At 45.1% G+C, this 18,668-nt stretch overlaps 1 protein-coding gene across 2 annotated transcripts in view; it reads left to right on the top strand.

The window, feature by feature from the left end:
* The window catches only part of LOC142586830 (uncharacterized), a 57,250-nt gene extending 39,379 nt beyond the window's left edge, over window positions 1-17,871 (top strand). For both annotated transcript variants that reach the window (XM_075697698.1, XM_075697697.1), the window contains exon 6: window positions 17,472-17,871. In XM_075697698.1, the coding sequence (XP_075553813.1) occupies window positions 17,472-17,692 (221 nt within the window). In that variant the 3' untranslated portion in view covers window positions 17,693-17,871. The remainder of the gene's footprint in view (window positions 1-17,471) is intronic.
* The last annotated feature ends 797 nt before the right edge of the window (window positions 17,872-18,668 follow it).

Raw genomic sequence — 18,668 nt, 5'->3', positions numbered from 1 at the left:
AGCGGGAACACAAGAGCGCGTGTCAGATATCCTCGAACCCTGCTATGAGCTATACGGGGCGGCCGTCGTTGGAAACAAAGTGGAAAGGAGGACGCTGTTCTAATAACTGTTGGCACTCCCACCGTGCATCACTTTATACAAAGTGCGCAACTTCGCATCGCCAGCGCACATTGATAAAGCTGTTTGATATTGCGGTTACTGATAACTTTGTGCACCAAAGCTTGTCCAATAGCAGCACTTTTTTGAAGGGTAAACAATCGAGAACTACTTCCCTGGGAAATCTGTCCGTCTGTTTGGAATGCGTCACACGATGTGCTCCATAAGATATACATCAGGTCCTACGGGGGTATATCTGAAAATACCTTACTCGAAACGCAAGAACGGGCGCCTAGGATCTCCGCTCTAAAAAAAAAAGAAATAGAATGATTGAAAAAAAAATTACTCGCTGTAAGTTACTGTGCACGCCACCGTCTTATCCGCTATCGGCGGCCAGTGAAGTGCCCTACGCTGCCGTTTCGCACAAACGCAAACGCGGTGGGAGTGCAAACAGTTAGCGGAAGAGCGCCCTTCCTTCCCTTCCCTTCTATTTTAGATAGCGCCAACCGCGTATTGCTCTAACTCGGTTTCCAAGCTATTGGTGATTGCTCGCGATAGTACATTCCAGTTTATGCAGACATTCAGCCTCTAATCGTTCTGTTGTAAGAAAAAATTGGCGATTTTCATGAAAGTTTACATTTCAAACTTCAAACCCATTAGACGAAAGCTTTGGACTTTAAAAAAAATGCACCGCAAGGTGCGTGGTGTATACGTACACTCACCCGCAAAAGCTTACGGGACCGGTTTCACGACAAATGCGGATTTCTGCTCCGTTAAGGCGTATCACTTGTAATTTATTGTATCACAGTGTAGTTCGCAAGAACTACTACGGATCAGCGCTTTCAATTAGAGGCTACGTGCACAGGCTTCGCGAAAATTTGGCTCTTTCGCAAATCCCGCGTCTCGTAAACTTTTGCGGCTGACTGTACGTATGTGTAGAATTGTTCTAGGAGACAACGTTCATTAAGTGTTCTTTTATTTGAGCTTGACTAACTGTACATTTTTTTGAAAGAACAAGCAGTGAAAAATTCCAATCATCAATAGAAGGCCGAGTTCTGGGTCTTCTGCTTTGTGTTTCGCACGTAATCGTTTTGGTATTTGCTAATCCCATCGAAGATGGAACAGAGAACAGATAACTTCTTGATAATTGGAAGATTTCTAGACACGGTGTTTCGGTGGATTATCACGATTAATTCAGCGGATGAACAATGTTCTTGAGCAATCGTGCTTTTTAAAAAGAAATAGTTCGTGCCCTAAAGCAGAACTGATAGTTGGGCGAGTTGGTACGAATTCCTAGGAACATATTTTTGCGCGAACAATTGACAAGGACACAGTGAAGGGGTACACACGAGCGGTTTTGTTGCACATGCTCAGCGCTCATAGCTGGGGTAGATATGTTCTGCATCTTTCCGAAAATAAAGCGCTCGTGTGTCCTCCTTCACTGTGTCCTTGGCAATTGTTCGAGCAAAAATATTTTACTATGAACGCGTGCCCTAAATATTAAGATAGCAAAGCCAAATTCTGTATTCCGAAGTGTTGACCTCAAACTATAAATACCTAAAAATAATAATTTATACACACAAGTTATGATCTTCACATTTTGAGGAAGTTAACGCTGCTAACACCTGCCATATGCTAAAAGTCTGCCATGAGATCTTCAGATAAGCAACACTTTTGCTTTCGCTTTTCGGATCTGTTTCTTCATGCAAAAAGAATGGCACGCTCATTATTCCGGTCGCTTGATTACCATCTGTCATTAATTAGACATAAGGCATCAAGTATGTATGCATTGCTAGGGATCCAACGTATGTCGCCAACAACTACAAAAGCAGACTGCATCTTCATTGTGCAATCTGATATGAAGCGAAACAAAAAGCTCGGCGAGTTGGAACTGGCAGGCGTAGACTACTACTGTACAGAAAATAAGGATGAAAGCTGCAGAAGAAAGAGATACAACGCTTGGATTTTTTATACATAGTTCCTGCTATGCCGCTTTTCGTGTCAGTTTTCAGCATGGACACTTAGTGAGTAAAAGACCGCTGGAAGAATAAAGGAACCTGAAGAGCAAGTTTGTTTTTGTTCACAACAACATGATTCCAACAGAGCAGTAACCGAAGAATGCAGGGTGAAAATAAAAACTTTTTTTCTATTTGAATCCATAGGAAAACTGACAATGAAAGTACTAAGAGTGCAAATTGCTGCCAGTGGGAGCTGAAACCACAATCTCCGCAGGATGCATGCGATTATTTACGAAGTGAGAGAGGATCGCAATGATAAGTATATGCGCTCCAGGGCCACTGGGCCGATAAACGATATTTAGAGATACAGCACCAGAGACGCATATGACTACACCCGACAGAGAACGCTGTTTGTTCTATAGGAATGCCTGCTCGATACAAGCACACTTCAGCTGTGACTATAAAGATTGTAATAGCTACTGCCACAAATATTACTCAAGAAAGGATTTTTACAAAGTGTTCTGGCGAAATTAAAAATTTGACTGAGCTTCAAGGAGATGTGGGCAAAACGCGCGTCATCACGTCCGTAAGTTCTATGTAGATTACCTAGATCACCAGTTTAAGTTTTTGAAAAAGAAACTAGAAAATAAATTTATTTGACGCTTCGGTTCCGATTTCGCAAAACTGACAGAAGTGCGACTGATGCCTGAAAGAAAGAAGACGTGACAGTGGAATAGACATGAATTCACAAAACTAAATTACGAACAAATTTTCGCGTAAGCCAAGTTGGAGTGCGTAAGTGCGTTCACAAAGCGGTAAAACTGTCGTTAGGGCTACTTCGTTATAATATCTATCACAAAAAGGGGACACTGTGGTTGCTGGGTGATACGAAAGCTACGGTGATGAAGTACCAGAGGTTGCGTAAGGCTATTTAAAACGCCAGAATTGTCGCAAAAAGAATGTGACTAGGAGAAAGTGCTAAGATAGGTGCAGATTACACTTCACATCACGTCGCATCTTTTTAATTCCTCAAAGACCATTCTAGGGGCTATCGCATAAGGGGTGGTTACAAAACGGCCCCATGATGTGAGAGAGTCAAACAGCTTATCAGCTACATTCTTTAGAAAAGTCGATGGACAAGGGATTAAAGCGACTTCGTGGAAAAGGCCGTTGCATGTTGATGCTACGTCTGAAAGAAAAAAACGAAGTGGAAAATTCAGCAGTACAACCGGGTGAGTGTAACACTTGCAGTGCATGGCCGGTGCGATGATATATGTGTGCCTAGGGTGAGACAGTAGCTGGGCGACTGAGGCAGCTGTAAAAGAATTCGTGGAACAAAGGCATTGTGACAATACGGTGGAGAAGAGAAAGACTCGACGACCTGGATTCGGCCTTTAATGATGGCCCGCCGACCTTGTATTGATAAGTGGAATGAACGAATCTAGCGGCACGGTCTTGTGCTGCTTCTAGAGCGTTGAGGAAAACGAGAACAAGGTAAAAGATCGAGCTAACGTCTCGACAAGTGGTCTTGTATTTTTCAAGGTGACATATGCTTTGCTCACCATGGTGTTTATATATAGGTAGGGTTCTTCTAAAGGGCAGAAGGGGTAAGGTGGGTGGATGGGGCAACGACTGAAGGTGTGTTAGCGACGAGGGTGTAGAATTGAGAAAAATGATGGCTGCTCACAAGGCTGGCGACATGGCCATGTGTCAGCCGGCATGTCAACGGCCGTGTGCGCAGCAGGCCTCTTTTATCTGCTTCACTGGAGGTCGTGGGCTATTGTGTCTCGAAAAGCGATAATAAAAGGAGCGGCGCAGAGTGGTGCTCGTGAAAAAGAAAAATATCTGAAGTGGAGTATATATATATATATATATATATATATATATATATATATATATATATATATATATATATAGGTAAGAGGAAAAGGACAGAAAGGGAGAAAAAGAACACTAAGCAACCCAATTGTTGTTGCCTATAGCTTGTAATTTAGCATAGCGCATAGATTCTAAAGCTTGCTTTGAATCGCATTCGCCGATTGGTTGCGATGTCTTGAACTTATGGATAAGGCATGATTCTCTGCTGTATTTTTTTTTCTCGTTGAGAACGGAGATTTGACTAAGATGTACAGTTTAGTTCATCAAAGTTATGACCTGGTTGGATGAAATGCTCGGCGACGGCTTTGGGAAGCTTTTGAGCTGTGTCCGCGCTATGTCCGCTTAATCTGACGTTCCTTGATTATCCTGTTTCGCCAATATATTGTCTCTTACAGAGAGAACATTCAAGCATATAAATCCCATTCAAACTTGTACAAGTAAACCTAATTTTCACTTCCTGTGCATAATTATTGGTGGTGCTCTTAATTTTATTGTCATTTCGTAGGTACCTACAGGTTTTGCACCTGGCACGACAAGATCAAGTTATTACGGGGGAATGACGTTGGCTGACTACTGCATGCACTAAAATGCTTTAATGCTTCTGTTGCAGCAATATGTAACCCTTCGTATTTCCGGGAACGCTTTTCTCAGACGCTCGTTACTTCACAATATTGTGTGGCATTTTCGTAGAATGTTGCTTATGTTTGGGAGGGCATCAGAATATTTTGTTATAAAGGCTGCTGGTCAGGTAGGTTCTTGTGTAAGCTGTGTCTTAGCTAATTCCGACTGTCTCTCCAGTCTTGACACGAAATCATAAGCTCTGTAGAGAGCAAATTGTGGATAGTTTCTTTCTGCAAGCGTTGTTTTAAGGTGATTTATGTGGTGGATGTAATCGTTGTCTTCGCTGCACATTCTTCTTATACGTTTCGCTTGTCTGACATGAATTTCTTGCTTTTAGTGTCGCGGGTGATGACTGTTGTAGTCTAAATATTGCTGGCTATCCTTAGGCTCCCGGTAAAGCCTCGTTATCAGTTTTCCGTCTTCTATGTAGACCGTCGTGACGAGGAAGTTGATTTGACTAGGAGAGTGGTGAGCAGTAAATTTTATACTAGCGTGAAAGCGATTGAAATGGATAATTGAGTGGGTTAACGCGCTTGTGCCGTGTTCACATATAAATATGTCGTCAATGTGACGCAGATAGGTATGGTGTTTTAAAGGGTAGGATTTCAACAGGTCTGCTTCAAGCTCTGCCGTGAAAATGTTCGCATACGTGGGAGCGATTGGTGTCCCCATGCTAGTGCCGAAAGTTTGCAGGTAGGGAATAAGATTGAATTCGAGATAGTTGAGCGTGGGAACCAATCTAAAGAGCGACATGTAAACTTCAGGAGGGTGCGCTTGGGGATTGATTGCGAGGAATTTAGACATGGCTTCGATTCCTTCACTCATGGGTATGTTAATGTAAAGGGCAGCAACATCCAAAGTGTCTTGGATACCATGGTCGGAAAGGATTTGGTTGGCGTTGGTGTCGTCAATAATTCGAAGGAAGGAAGTGACAACACAACGTGAGGGCAAAGTATTTGAATGAGGTAACGGCTTCTACCGGTGCATCGGAAATTGAGTACGGAAATTTAGGGGATCAGAGCGGCGGGAACAGAATACAGCGCCGTCCATTTACATTTCTAGACCTCCATCAAGGACCCCGAGATGTCGACGTAGCGGGATCGCAAGGATCGCAAGGATCGCCGGTCCGGCTTTCACCTATTCACCTTGCGCACCTATTCCTATTGTTCCCCCTTGCTCCCGAGATCCTCGTATGGACGGTCCTTTCTCCATCGAAGAACTGGAGTTCGCACTTGCTGGGTGCAGGCGATCTTCTTCACCAGGACCCGATGACATCACATATTCTGCGCTTGCAAACCTTGGTCAAGAGGCCAGAGATGTACTTCATGGCCTATACAACGCAGCATGGCCTGACGGCCTGGTTCCTACCACCTGGAAATCCAGTCGCCTTGTTTCACTACTCGAGCCTGGGAAATCTCCATTGGAATTATCTTACCGTGCAATAGCGCTGGCCAGCTGCGTCGGCAACGCAATGGAGAGAACTATGCTTACGTGGTTAGAATGGTACTTGGAATTTTACATCTATGCGGAGGTAATGGTTTGCTTTAGACGCGGACGCTCGTAAATAGATAGCGTTATTGACGTTATAACACATATACAGCACCAGAAACATATGAAACGAATTACTGCGGCCTTATTCCTTGATGTTAAATGTGCGTACGGCAATGTAGACTATCATGCAATTATGGACGCCTTAGAAGCTGTACGCATTGATGGACACGCCTTTCACTGGATACGCACCTATTTGATTAGCATACCTTTTTTTATTTTGACTGAAGACAGACAAAATCCGTCTAGCTATACCAGTCGTGGTGTACCGCAAGGCGGAGTACTCAGCCCCACCCTGTTCAACCTGGTGCTCACTGGTCTCGCCGATTCGTTACCGCAAACCATTCAGCTCTCCGTATATGCAGACGACATTTGCATATGGGGCTTCAGGAGTGACACATGTACAAGTCCGCGCACGACATCAGAAGGCTTCAACGGCCGTGTCAACATACCTAAGAAGGCAAGGCCTGGAGCTTTCACCTGAGCAATGTGCACTAGTTGCTTTTACTCGCAGAGGAATGGCCCCATATGCTTTATGGAATAAGGACCAAGCTGTGCGACACAGACGAACGCACCGATTTTTTCGCGTCATCATTGATAGAGACTTGTCTTGGAGCCCTCACGTCTCGTACGTGACAAGGCGTTTGGCCACCATTGTGGATCTTCTGGCGTTTCTCAGTGGAAAGTCTAGGGGCGCAACAGTACCATCAATGTTGCAACTATATAAAGCACTGTTTTGGGCTTCCTACACCTTACCTGTACTAGGAGATACTTGCACTACAAGTATCCGCGGACTCCAGAGTGTGCAAGCACAAGCACTCAGAATTGTCGCGGTTTACAAAAATCTACGTCATCGATTGCCATAGTGGCCATTGCCAGAGACACTCCTTTGACAGTCTACATTGATACAGAAGTCCTGAGAGCCCACATCCGAGTGGCCATTGCCAGAGACGCTCCTTTGACAGTCTACATTGATACAGAAGTCCTGAGAGCCCAAATCCGACACCTGACTCGGATTCCCTCACACCATCTTGCTTGCTTGCCAGCAAAGAGGCCACATTCAATTTTTGCCAGATGTATTATAAAAAATAAGCCCTATTTGCCGCCACAATTTGCGCCTGCTACACGATTATCAGGCCCATTGTGGTGTCTGCACTGGCTGCAAGTGCAATTGACAATTCCTGGCATCAGAAAGAAAGCTAGAGCACTGTTGCTAACTTTGAAGCAAGCAACTTTGGAATAAATTCAAAAGGTGCACGCATTCTGACAACATGTCTGCACAAATGGTTCGGTAAAACTCTACAGCTCTGCTGCTGCGGTCATCATCCCGGCAAAATTTGAAGAAATCAAATTAAAAGCTTCATTCCTGCCTGGCCACATCAACGGGTGCAGAAGTTGCGGCACTCCGTGCTGCACTTGATTTCATTAGTCAGGAACCACTACAACAATGGACAGTCTTTAGTGACTCTAAGGCTGCCCTTCAATGCATACAAAGCCCAATGCGCCACGGACCCAATGAACAACTGGCCTTAGACATTCGACACATATATCATCGCAGCCATGACCTGGGACACAACGCAATCTTTCAATGGCTTCAATGACATTGCAGCATCTGCGGGAATGACCACACCGACTGAGCCGCCCGATCTGCACATGAAAGTGGTCAACATGTCTTGATTCCGCTTTCGCGAACAGACACTGCGGCTGGGCTGCGATTGAGTCCTGTGAATATACTTTGTCCCTGTCGTACTCGAACGTTTTCACCATCTGTCGTTTGCGTTCGTTGTCTCCGGACATACGGACGCACCTACCGCCTGGGTTACCACGACGTGAACAAACCATGCTGTTTTGTCTGCGGCTAGGCGTTGTCTTTACGAACTCATGATTTCCTTATTGGAATGGCCAACAGCCCCACGTGCGATACATGCAACAGCGATCAGACGCTTTCACATATCTGTCTGCCCGCGATATAGCGTCCAGAGACAAGTGCTGTGCAGGGTACTGAACAATTGTCCGCTATCAGAACTCAAAGCTTTAGGTCAGTACTCCCAAGGACATCCGCACTGAAGGCCTTACTCGCGGTATTAAGGTTCCTGCGGTCTACGGGGCTAAACGATAGACTTTAAGACGCCGCCCCCTTCGGCCGTGTAGTGTACGCGGTTTGTTCGTGCTCGTCTCTCTTTCTCTCTATCTCCTACTTCCACGCTCTTTTTCTTTTTATCCCCCTTAACCCTGCCCCCTGGGCAGGATAGCCGACCGGAACTACCTCTGGTTAACCTCCCTGCCTTTCTATGCATCCTTTTCTCTCTCTCTCTCTCTCTCTTTCTCTTTGGGCCAATTTTTCATTAACGATTGGTTGCACCAATTTCATACATAGTTAAGGTCAGTCTCTAGAGCTTGTTGGTCAGAGGCGTTAGTGCTGGTGCGAGAGACGACGTAGTCGTCAGCAAACATGCCGATGTGGGAGGACACGTGTAGAGGCGGATTGTTAACATGTACACCAAGGACAGAAAATACCCCAGGAGGTGTCCTTGCGGGACACTTGCCGCTACAGGGGAGGATGTAGAGTTGTGGTTTGCCAATAAAACGATTTTGGAACGCTTTATGAGAAGTTCCTGAATACATGCAAAAATGTCGGCATCGATGTTCAAGTGCCTTTAGTATTAGTCGTTGTTGAGATATATTTATTCAAATGCCTTTGCAAAGTCTAAAACTAAAGCACCCGCCTGCGGGTTACGATCGAGATTAATGTGCAAGTCGCGAAGGAAGGTGACCTGCTGGGGTTCGCGTTTGAATCCCTTGCGAAATCCATGCCTTGATGAACTTTAGAACTGGATCGAGTCTAGGAAATTCATGGTGTGAGATCAAATGACGCGTTCTATTATCTTACATGGGATTTTGTTAAATATGTGGGCCGGTAATTCATTGGTGAGCTTTTGTTACCTGTTTTTTAGATAGGAACGGCCTTTTCTACTTTCCAGCCCTCAGGTATGTTGGCAGCAGCAAGGAACTGAGGGTACAGCAAGCATAGCTAAAGCTGCCGAAATGAATTGAGTGTTTCTGAGAAACTTTGAGTTATACTCATGTACACCAGCTGAGAATGACAGTTTAATGTTTCCAATCTCGGTTGATGTACTGCAGATAGAGAGTACAATTGATGGTACGGTTGGTTCAATGGGAAAACGCCAAAGAACGTGGCGCACCACTTCGGACGGCAAGAACAGATGAAAAATTATTATTAAACAAGTTAGCGCATTCAGCGTCGGTCAGTACGTCGTTAGATTCATTGGTGAGATTCATACTACGCGTACAGTGAGGAATAATTGCTTCCTGATACTGCGTGGGGTTATATTGTAATAGTTTTGAGCCAGCGGGCTACTGTCCAATAAACGCTTTCGTCGGCGCATATCTCCGACGTGTGCTCGCTGGCGTTAAAATTTTCTGCGCCAAGACGTTTATTTTTGTTTTCCAAACCTGTAAGGGACTTCTTAGACCATTGCTTCTGAGAGTTGGCACGAAAAGTAATTTTAGAAATTTACTCAGTTACTAGCTCGGCTATTTTTGTACAGTATGCAATTATCATTAACGCACCTATTCTCGTAGTTAATCACAGAGAGTGGAATTAATCGCAACTAACTAGGTTATTATGACTTCATATTCGACATAATTATAGCAACGAATCGCCTTTTCGAAGTCTGGCGGAGCGCCGTCTTGAAGGCGAGTACAGCTTGAATAACCTTCTGGTTGCTAGTTTCGTTGAGGTAAGTGAGAGACTTTCGCTGTTGATTGTTAGTATTAAATCCAAGATGTTTGTCGATTCCTTTGTGATGCGTGTTTGTTCCGGTATAAGTAGCGTGAGTTTAGAAATAAGGCAAACTTCAATAGGATTTGTTGTTCCGTGTTACTTATCAAGGAAACCTGATTTTACCAGCCATTGCTCGCACACTTAAAACCACCGACAAGAAGGATATGTGCATTAGGATGCCCTAAAGACCGTATTTTCATGAGCGCCACGGTATTGCAACGGAGTGGTGCCATCTATGGGCAGTCGACAGGCTGGCTTGGGTAGCGCTTGAATGGCAGGTATACGCTCGGCGATAGTTTCTGGCGTTTGTTTTCGCGGTCGTGCGGTCTATTTAGTATGACTTGCGTCTTCTACCTGCTAAACGGTTCTGTGAGGCGTACTGAAGTGGTTTAAGTCGGCATGGCCAGAATTTCTGCTGGCTTTGACGCGGACAGAGCACGCAGCGCGATATGTGCACGCATATTTGAGCCTACAATCAGCCTCGAAGATCAATTGTGTATTTCTGAATATTCCATTCACTAACGTGACCTGCCTGTAGAATTATCCTCTAGTTCTAAGCTGCGGTTTAGGAGCAATGAAACATACGCGACGGTCGTAACAGCGTGGGTACCGTTCTGCTGCGATAGGAGCTTTGCTGTTAGACTTTGACAAGCGTTCAAACTGTGAGCTGCATATTACATTGCGTGACTACTTGGTTTGGTGGGTGAGGTTTCCACCCATGAATAAACTAGTTTTGGTTAGTAAAAAGAGCCTATCTTAGAGTCTGAATTAGGCTTGTCCAGCAAAGTGACCGTTTACAAACTGCGCGAGCGTCCTAGGCAGTGGTAGGTGCTGGATTACAGATATACTTGTTCTATGTAGCGCATAGTACAAGTATACGACATCAGCGGTTATACATCTTTAAACGTTGCGCGGCGTGACTATGTGAGGGCGGATTGCGGCGTTAGCCCGTTTTCTCTTTATTTTTCGAGAAAGAGGATGATAGCCGAATTTTATTTTTCAGTTGTGTTCGTTCTGTTCTCTACGACGGATTCACACGGATTACAGAAATTTAGTCCTCAAAAATAGCTATCGCATTCTTTTTATGCGATCCTTCTCATATATTATGGTTTTACAAGGAAAAAAGGCAATGCCGAAGCACACAGCTTATATATGCATCATGCTGGTTCACCAAGCGCAGTGATTGCTGTGTTGAGCAGCGCCATCGGCCTCATGCAGGAGGCTAGCGTAGACATATAGAGGTTTCAAGCCTGCTAGATTTGAAATGTGTAAGAAAGATGCCGGTGTATCAGAAATATTTGATAGCGTCTGCCGCTTAGATGTTTGGTGGTTGCCTTAGGTTGGCCGTACACGAGCATGAGATCTTATGTTTTATGTTTTAGTCCTTACTCCCGACTCCAAGCGACCAGGTAGTGAGCAGATTTACCATTTCATGCTGGTAATACAGAGACACTGGTTCTCTTCGTTGAATTAAAACCGATATACGCAAAATAGTTCACAACACATACCCACACCGAGGCTGATAATGCGTGTGGCATCTTTGCGCCCCCAAGAGATATTTCCGCCTACTGTAGTTACCGATGCATAGAAAGGCTTCCCTGACGACGTTGTGTGAACGGACATTGCGTAAATTTCACAAAGTACGAGCTAAAGCATCTCCAAATCGTTCCGCAGCACGCGACAGCAATACTTTCAAGCAGCGCCGTGCCAGATCGCACAAGCCAGATAGGAGGAAAGGCTCGCCGCGCGCCCTTTCCTTCTCGCCCGATGAAAAGGTCTATAGGAAGCTGGCTTAGGATGTTATTAAATTTACATGGGAAGTTGGTATTATGCTGACAAAGTCTATAACGTGCCCCCAGCAGGACTGTTTCTGGCGTTGCGCGACATAATAGCCATAATATTAATAAAGCAGATTCGATGTTAATAACGATGTTATCAATAATTACAGTTGTTGGTTTGCAGCGATTAGAACGTCTCCTCTTTGGGAGACTTCGCGGCTGTTCGTATATATAGACTAAAGCCCTGCAAGTCACTTAAAACTGCACATTTGCTGACGTCGTCAGTGAGTGAAGTTTGTATCAAAATATTACTTGTGGATGACGAGCCAATATGAACCACGAGCTCTCGTTTGGGCAAAAAGCTGAGTTTAAATGAAGTCACGAAAACGTAAAACGAATTTCATTTTCTCGTTTGGTTTTCAAAAACTGAAATTTGGCGGAATAAAGAGCTGTATTGGAGGGGTGGCATTCGTACAACAAGGTGCCTTGGAACGACGAGGTAATTGCTAAGCGATTTATTTTACTGTTTACAAAACAATGCGCCTACCTGCAGAACGATTTGAACCGGTGAAATGCGTTTGAAATCGCAAGGAAAATGGTGCACATTTGTTTTTAACAAACTCGAGACGGTGATTTCTCGCATTGAGGGCCGACGGAGAAAATGCTTCTTCAATGCCTTTTTTCTCGTTTATTCCGACGTTTTACTCGCCGAAAACACGATATCATTATGAGTCGCACCTTAATGGGGAACGCCGGATTAATTTTCACTTCCTGGGATTCCTTTAACGTGGACCCAACGCAGGGCACACGGACGTTTTCCTTCTGCATTTCGGCCCCATCAAAATGCAGCCGATGCGGCCGGGATTGAATCCCGCGCCCATCGGGATTAGCAGCGAAACGCTGACGCCGCCACACCACCGCGGCCGTTTTTTCACCAAAGCTGTGGCGGGTTCCCTAGCTGAGGTTTTTTAGCGCACGAGAAGGGACGAAAGACAGTGGCGAGACGAGGACGAGAGTTCCCTAGAGCGCACGAACATGCGAAAGAACTGCGTTTTTATATTTACGTAACGTTTCGCCAGGAGCCAAAAGTGATTTGCCAGATCACAGACACGCCGTGGTTTCATCCGAGCCCCTTTGCAGTAGGTGCCACTCGTCGCGCGTTATGCAGCGCTACAGGAAGTCCTGCACGAGATCCCCACTACGTTGTAGGAACGTATATCGGCCAGACAGGACGGTGTCTCAATGACCCTTCGCGCGTTCCACGTGAAGAATAGGAATGGGAAGCACTCTGGCTCTTCACTGCGATGCCATTGCGCATGCACTCCGCTACTTCAAGACGCCAAGCTTCTGCGTTAGATATCGCGAGAGTCGCACCCGTGATATCCTCGAAACCTTTACGACGATGTGCAAAAGGCCCGTCGTGCGTCAGCACCCTTTCACTCGTCCTCACCGACGAGGCGTACGTATTTCTCCGGGACTGATCGCGATGTATTCGTTCATTTTTATCGTCAGACCCATGCCCGGCTGGAATTTTCACTCTCCCCTCTTTACCCCTTCCCCCCCTCCAAATCCCCTTCCCATTCAAGTTATTTGTTTGTGCGCTCACAATAAAACCAATCGTTGGTCTTTAGCCCTCATCCTGTGTTTTTTTTTTTCCTTCGTGTTTATAGCGCTGTTTTCTTCGACGGATTCGTACCGACATGATCGCGTTCAAACCCAGTCAACTCAAGTTGAATCAAATGGTTAACCAAAGCGGTGGCTTAGCGGCTATGGTGTTGCGCGGCTAAGCACGAGGTCGCGGGATTAAATTTCAGTTGGGGCGAAATGTAAAAGCAACCGTGTGCTGTTGATTGAGCGCAATGTAAAAATTAATCCGAGGTCACCCACCACGGCGTGTCTCGTCATAAAATCGCGATATTGACGCGTAAAAACCACAGACTTTAAGTTTTACTCATATTGTTCTGTTTTGGGTGTGTCTGGGCTACGAAGTGAAAAATTTAGCAAGCAAGTGACAATTGTTTTCGTGGTATTGAATCGTTAGGGAAATAAATCCCGATATGTTGCGCCATGCACACCCGCAAATGAGCAGTGCACAGTATATTATTAACTGCGCGTTATAAGCAATAAACCCAAGAACGGTGTGCACTGTTCCTTCAAGCGCAATTGTTCTACCGGATAATTTTAACGCCAATAATTTTTTCGGTGTTGCTGCAAATATTTGTCTGAATTTTGAAATACAATGTCTTTCTTATCAAGTTACCCCCATTTTTCTGTTTTGCCTACTTGTGTTTGCAGTCTCTTTCGAGGGCCGATCCGGGAGATAACAGAGTAGTGCTGCGTAAATATGGGGGCCTATACCGCAGATAGTGCAGCCTCAGAATGTCCGCTGTTTACATTGCCAAGCCCGAGGGCGTGGGTTGAACTGCCGGCCACGGCGACCACATTTCGATGGGATGAAATGCAAGAACGCCCATCTATACTGTTCATTGGGCGCACGTTAAAGAATGTCAGGAGGTTAAAATTATTTCAGAGTCCCCCGTTACGGCGTGTCTTAATATCATATTGTGGTTCTGGTTGTTAAAACCGCAGAATTTAGTATTTATAATGTGATCCAACGGTATGTAGTTAAAAAAAAGGTCAGTGACATTTCAGCGGTAAACGCGGCAGAAATGTGTTAGCATTACGTCCATGGTGCTTGAGGTCCCGGATATGTGGTATCAGCCGCGCTTCGTTATATCGCAAAGTGTTGTTCAGAGACCAACGTCAGTTGTGCTATATGCATTTTGTTTCGCCTAACATAAACCGAGAATTAAAGAAAGAAAGGGTAGGCAACCAAATATTTCACTTAGGCGTCACTTCGTGGTACTCGCACCTCGGCGTTGGTGTTCTTTAGGTTAAGCGAGCGGACGTCTTCCCCTCGCCCGATATGTGGGCGAGGAGGAAGCGCAGTGCGCACCCCCTGGCGGGGCGTAGCCCCCTAGCGAGCGGCGCACGAAGCACACGTTACGGGCCCTCTCTGGTGCTGACGTCAGAGCATGTAACGAGTGCGCAGCTACTGCGAGCAATCGAGCGAGCGAGTAGTTGAGCGCCAGGAGAGGAGAAGCGAGAGAAGAGGGAGTGACGTCACATCCGCTTTGCTAGGCAGATGTTCAGTCTATGCCAAGCAACTGTTTTTCAATAATTAGCCGGTTAAATATCATGCCGCCTTCGCGCGCGTGACGTCAGTAGTGACACCGTTACTTCCGCTTTAAACTTCCCAGTTGCCAGGAATTTCGCCAAAGTCGTGCCCACGTGGTGGGTCTCTGATGTCTACGATTCTTTGGTGCGCGGTAATCATTTATTTCTAATTAATTTTAATTACTTCAGACACTTCTGTAACTTGCAACTAAACTTATGCTTTGATATTCCAATTGCACTGTAACAGTATCTATAATTAAACCGATCAATTTTCTGCTGTACTATGTTTTCATTTTTTTTCTGATTTATTTAGAATTTCGTCCCCTGTCGTCTCAGGAGGTGAACTGGAAGTGCTGCGCAAGAAACAAGAGTGTCACTCGATGCTCGTGCCACTAAAAACAACAAAAAAAAAAAAACAAATGGTTAGCCGGGGCTGAATGGGAACCAACGGCATATGGTTTGCCGTCAAGTGGGGCTCCGTAATGTACCTTTTAGAGTGCGCTTAATTAATTATTTAACTGAGGTAAATTATGGAAAATTTTTAATATTCAACTGTGGCTCAAGTGCGTTTCGTTACCTTGTGGGGGCGATTCAAAAAAGACAGATGCAATTTCTTGTGGCTGCACATGTTTTTTTCGGTGTCTACCGAAAGCCTGCAAAATAGGAAATAAAACCACGTGCGCTCATGCATTTATCGCATTGCAGCGCTCCGTATATATATATATATATATATATATATATATATATATATATATATATATATATATATATATATATATATATATATATATAAGCTTTAATATGCTGGAGAGCAGATATACAGAGCATTTGATTGACCAACCTTTATAACTCTCGACAGCGGGTCGATATTGAAGGGGTCACCAAAATGATGTCACTCACTTTCTTCACTGCACCTCGTGTGACGTTCGCTGCAGCTATCCTCTTCTCGCACAAGAAAACATTGCCGGGGCTTCGTAAAAACGTCGTAAGGTATTTTTGCCCCATCAAGCCAGCCAAGTGTGCCGACGAGTTGCGCAGTTCTGCCGCTGCCTGCACTCCACGCCTGTGCATGCGGCATTCAAGAATTTAGTAGCAAGCGTTTTTGACGACCGCCATAGTTGCTATGAAGTCTAATCAGGGAAATTGTGTCATTCATTGAATGCTTGATATATAGCATCCTCGATGTGTGTGCCAAGAGTGGGAGGGTTTCTTCGCGGTTCTACGAGTAGTTCAGTAAGGGGCTTGCAGTTAGGAGTGACAGCAACATCGTGCTGTCGATTGATTTTGGGAAAAGTACCACCACTTTGTTCTTGTTTCCAGCCAACGAACAGCGAACAGCCTCCTTCTTCGCCTTTCTTGTTCTATTTCTTTTGCGTTTATGCGTGCGTATGTTTGTGGCGCTATCCCTGCAAACTTAAAGAATATTGTACAGATGTTTTTTTCTCGTCAAAGCTCAACAATCGATTAACCATCTTTGCAATTTATTAGGGTGAAGGGCCTCTTGGCCGTTTCGATATAAGATAGCCTAATGAACACCTGAAAATTTGTCACGTGGTTGTCTCTAAGGATGTTCATGTGGCGTAATCCGACAGCCGATCACGATTCTTTATGCATATTTGTTTCTTTAAAGGATCGCAGCTACCTCGATTTTACAACTTAGCTTTCTCCACGTTGGAATAACATGCTGGTTTCGTGCATGTAGAACATGCCAAGCGCCAATTCTCATCATTGAGCTGGATTTCTTTTTTCGATTGACGTTTTCCGTTGACAGCTTGCTAAAAAACAAGTAGCATGTCTCAGAAGAGAGTTCAAAACAAAATGACGCTATTAAAGTACAGTTAAGGCAGACGGGCCATTTCAGTGATGGTACTGCGAGCTTTCTGGAATAAATCTGGAAGAAAGCGACGTGCATTCTGTTCCTTGAGAACAACAACAGAAAATGATGTTTTTTTTTATTTCTTTCGCTAAGCCCGTGTAATGTAATGCTGTTGCATTGCGACGCTACTCGGGCTGCTTTAGCTACACTGCGATGTTGGTGAAATTTTCAAAATTTCACGTAACAAATTTCGGTGCACGGGAACTATTTCTATGTCGTCAAAATTGTTGCGAAACACTCAACTATGGCGTCTCTCGGACATTCTGTGTTCCCTTATGAATTTTAAACCCCATCACAACATAATTCTGTCGAGGGACATAGGTTAGGTAGTCTAGTTCACCGATGACTCACTTTTATGTGGACATGTGTGGCCTACGAGTAAAATTTACCAGAAACCTTCAATGGACGGTATCTGTTCTTACCAACTCAATGCTTGACATGAACTGAACGCACAGCTACCATATATGGTATAAGCTTTGCTAGCGAAAATGGCAAAAAGATAGTTGTAAGTGTAAATGGGCGAAAGAAGTTATGAACTGTTATGTATTTCTGCTCTACACACGTTTGCAAACTATTCCGTATTGTGGTAAACGTGTAGGTAAGAAAAAACGTACAAAAGAAACAAAGCTTTGTGCGTTGTTTACATGTATAGGTTAGGGGAGGGTGTGTCTGTGACCGCGCGCAATTTATGCACTCTGGTATTTCAATAACGTCTGTCCATTTTCCTCTTTCAGTGTTAAAGGTAAAGGAAACGTCATCACAGAAAGACACAAATGGACTGCACTGTGTCCTGTGGGTGAAGGAAGACGCACTGTGGGATAGGCACGCATCGTGCGAGCAGTACTTCTTGCGCAACTGCGTCACCGAACATGTGTACACAGTTTACAACCGGACAGAATGCATGACACCACAAGCACAACTTCACAGAGACGTCGGCCTGGACACATTGGGATAAAAAAATCAAGAGCGAAATTATTGATGTGGCTTTTTACCTATTTCATCGTTTTAATTCGGCATCGCGAAATCAGAATCTAAGATTTGTAAATAGTGACTACGGCGATTTTTAAGCATGAGCTAACTTTTTTGCTGCAAATTTCAATGGGAGCCACGCTCGCCAAAGAATACGGCGCACGCTGTCTAGGCTTTCGCTGAGAAGTTGCTATTCTTTTCCCAGCTACGGACCTTGTGAGCTTTCGCATAGAAAATTATGCATTCCAAACGCCGTCACTAAGTGCTGACAACACAGGTAGGTCTCCGCCACTCGAAAAATGCCCATATGTTTATAAACAAATTGACCGCCCTTGCATTAGTGTGAACAGGGGTGGAAGCGAAGCTCGGGATCCGCGGCTCTTCGTTGTCGTAACGCCTCGGCTTCGGCTACTCTCACGACGAGGTCGGCCCGTCGACGACGAGCCCTTTCTGTAGCTAGTTCCCGGCGGCGTTCATCAAACGCCGCCTGTTTTTTGGCCGAACGCTCGACGCGCGGCCCGCTCCCGCTCCTTGAACGCAGCCTGCTCTTCGACAGAATGAACCAAACATGGCCTCCCCATCTGACTGCCTGACCTGAAGTGGTGCGAAACGGCGAGCGCGAGGCGAGCGAACACGCGATCACAACCTTTCCCTCCCCCGGAGAGAGGAGACGACTGTGATTGGCCCGCGCGCCTTTCGCTGCGTCTATTTCATGCATATAATGGTCTGCTTTAAAGGTCGCGGAATGATGAACCGACAGTGACTTCTTTTTACCAAAGGTTGCAATGACTAGACAGTGGTCACTATAAGACAGCGGCTTAACCTCATACGATGTGTATAGTGACACAAGTTCAAGCGGCGCCTACAGCCTATCCAGTCGTGCATGGCTACCGCCTTGAAAATGTGTGGATTGGGGACGCGCACCAACTGTGGCAACACTTCCGATATCTTCTAAGTCGTCT

This window comes from Dermacentor variabilis, chromosome 7 (assembly GCF_050947875.1).
Source record: "Dermacentor variabilis isolate Ectoservices chromosome 7, ASM5094787v1, whole genome shotgun sequence".
Taxonomy (NCBI): domain Eukaryota; kingdom Metazoa; phylum Arthropoda; class Arachnida; order Ixodida; family Ixodidae; genus Dermacentor; species Dermacentor variabilis.
The sequence above is the reverse complement of the archived record's forward strand: the minus strand, read 5'-3'. Positions and strand labels throughout refer to the sequence as shown.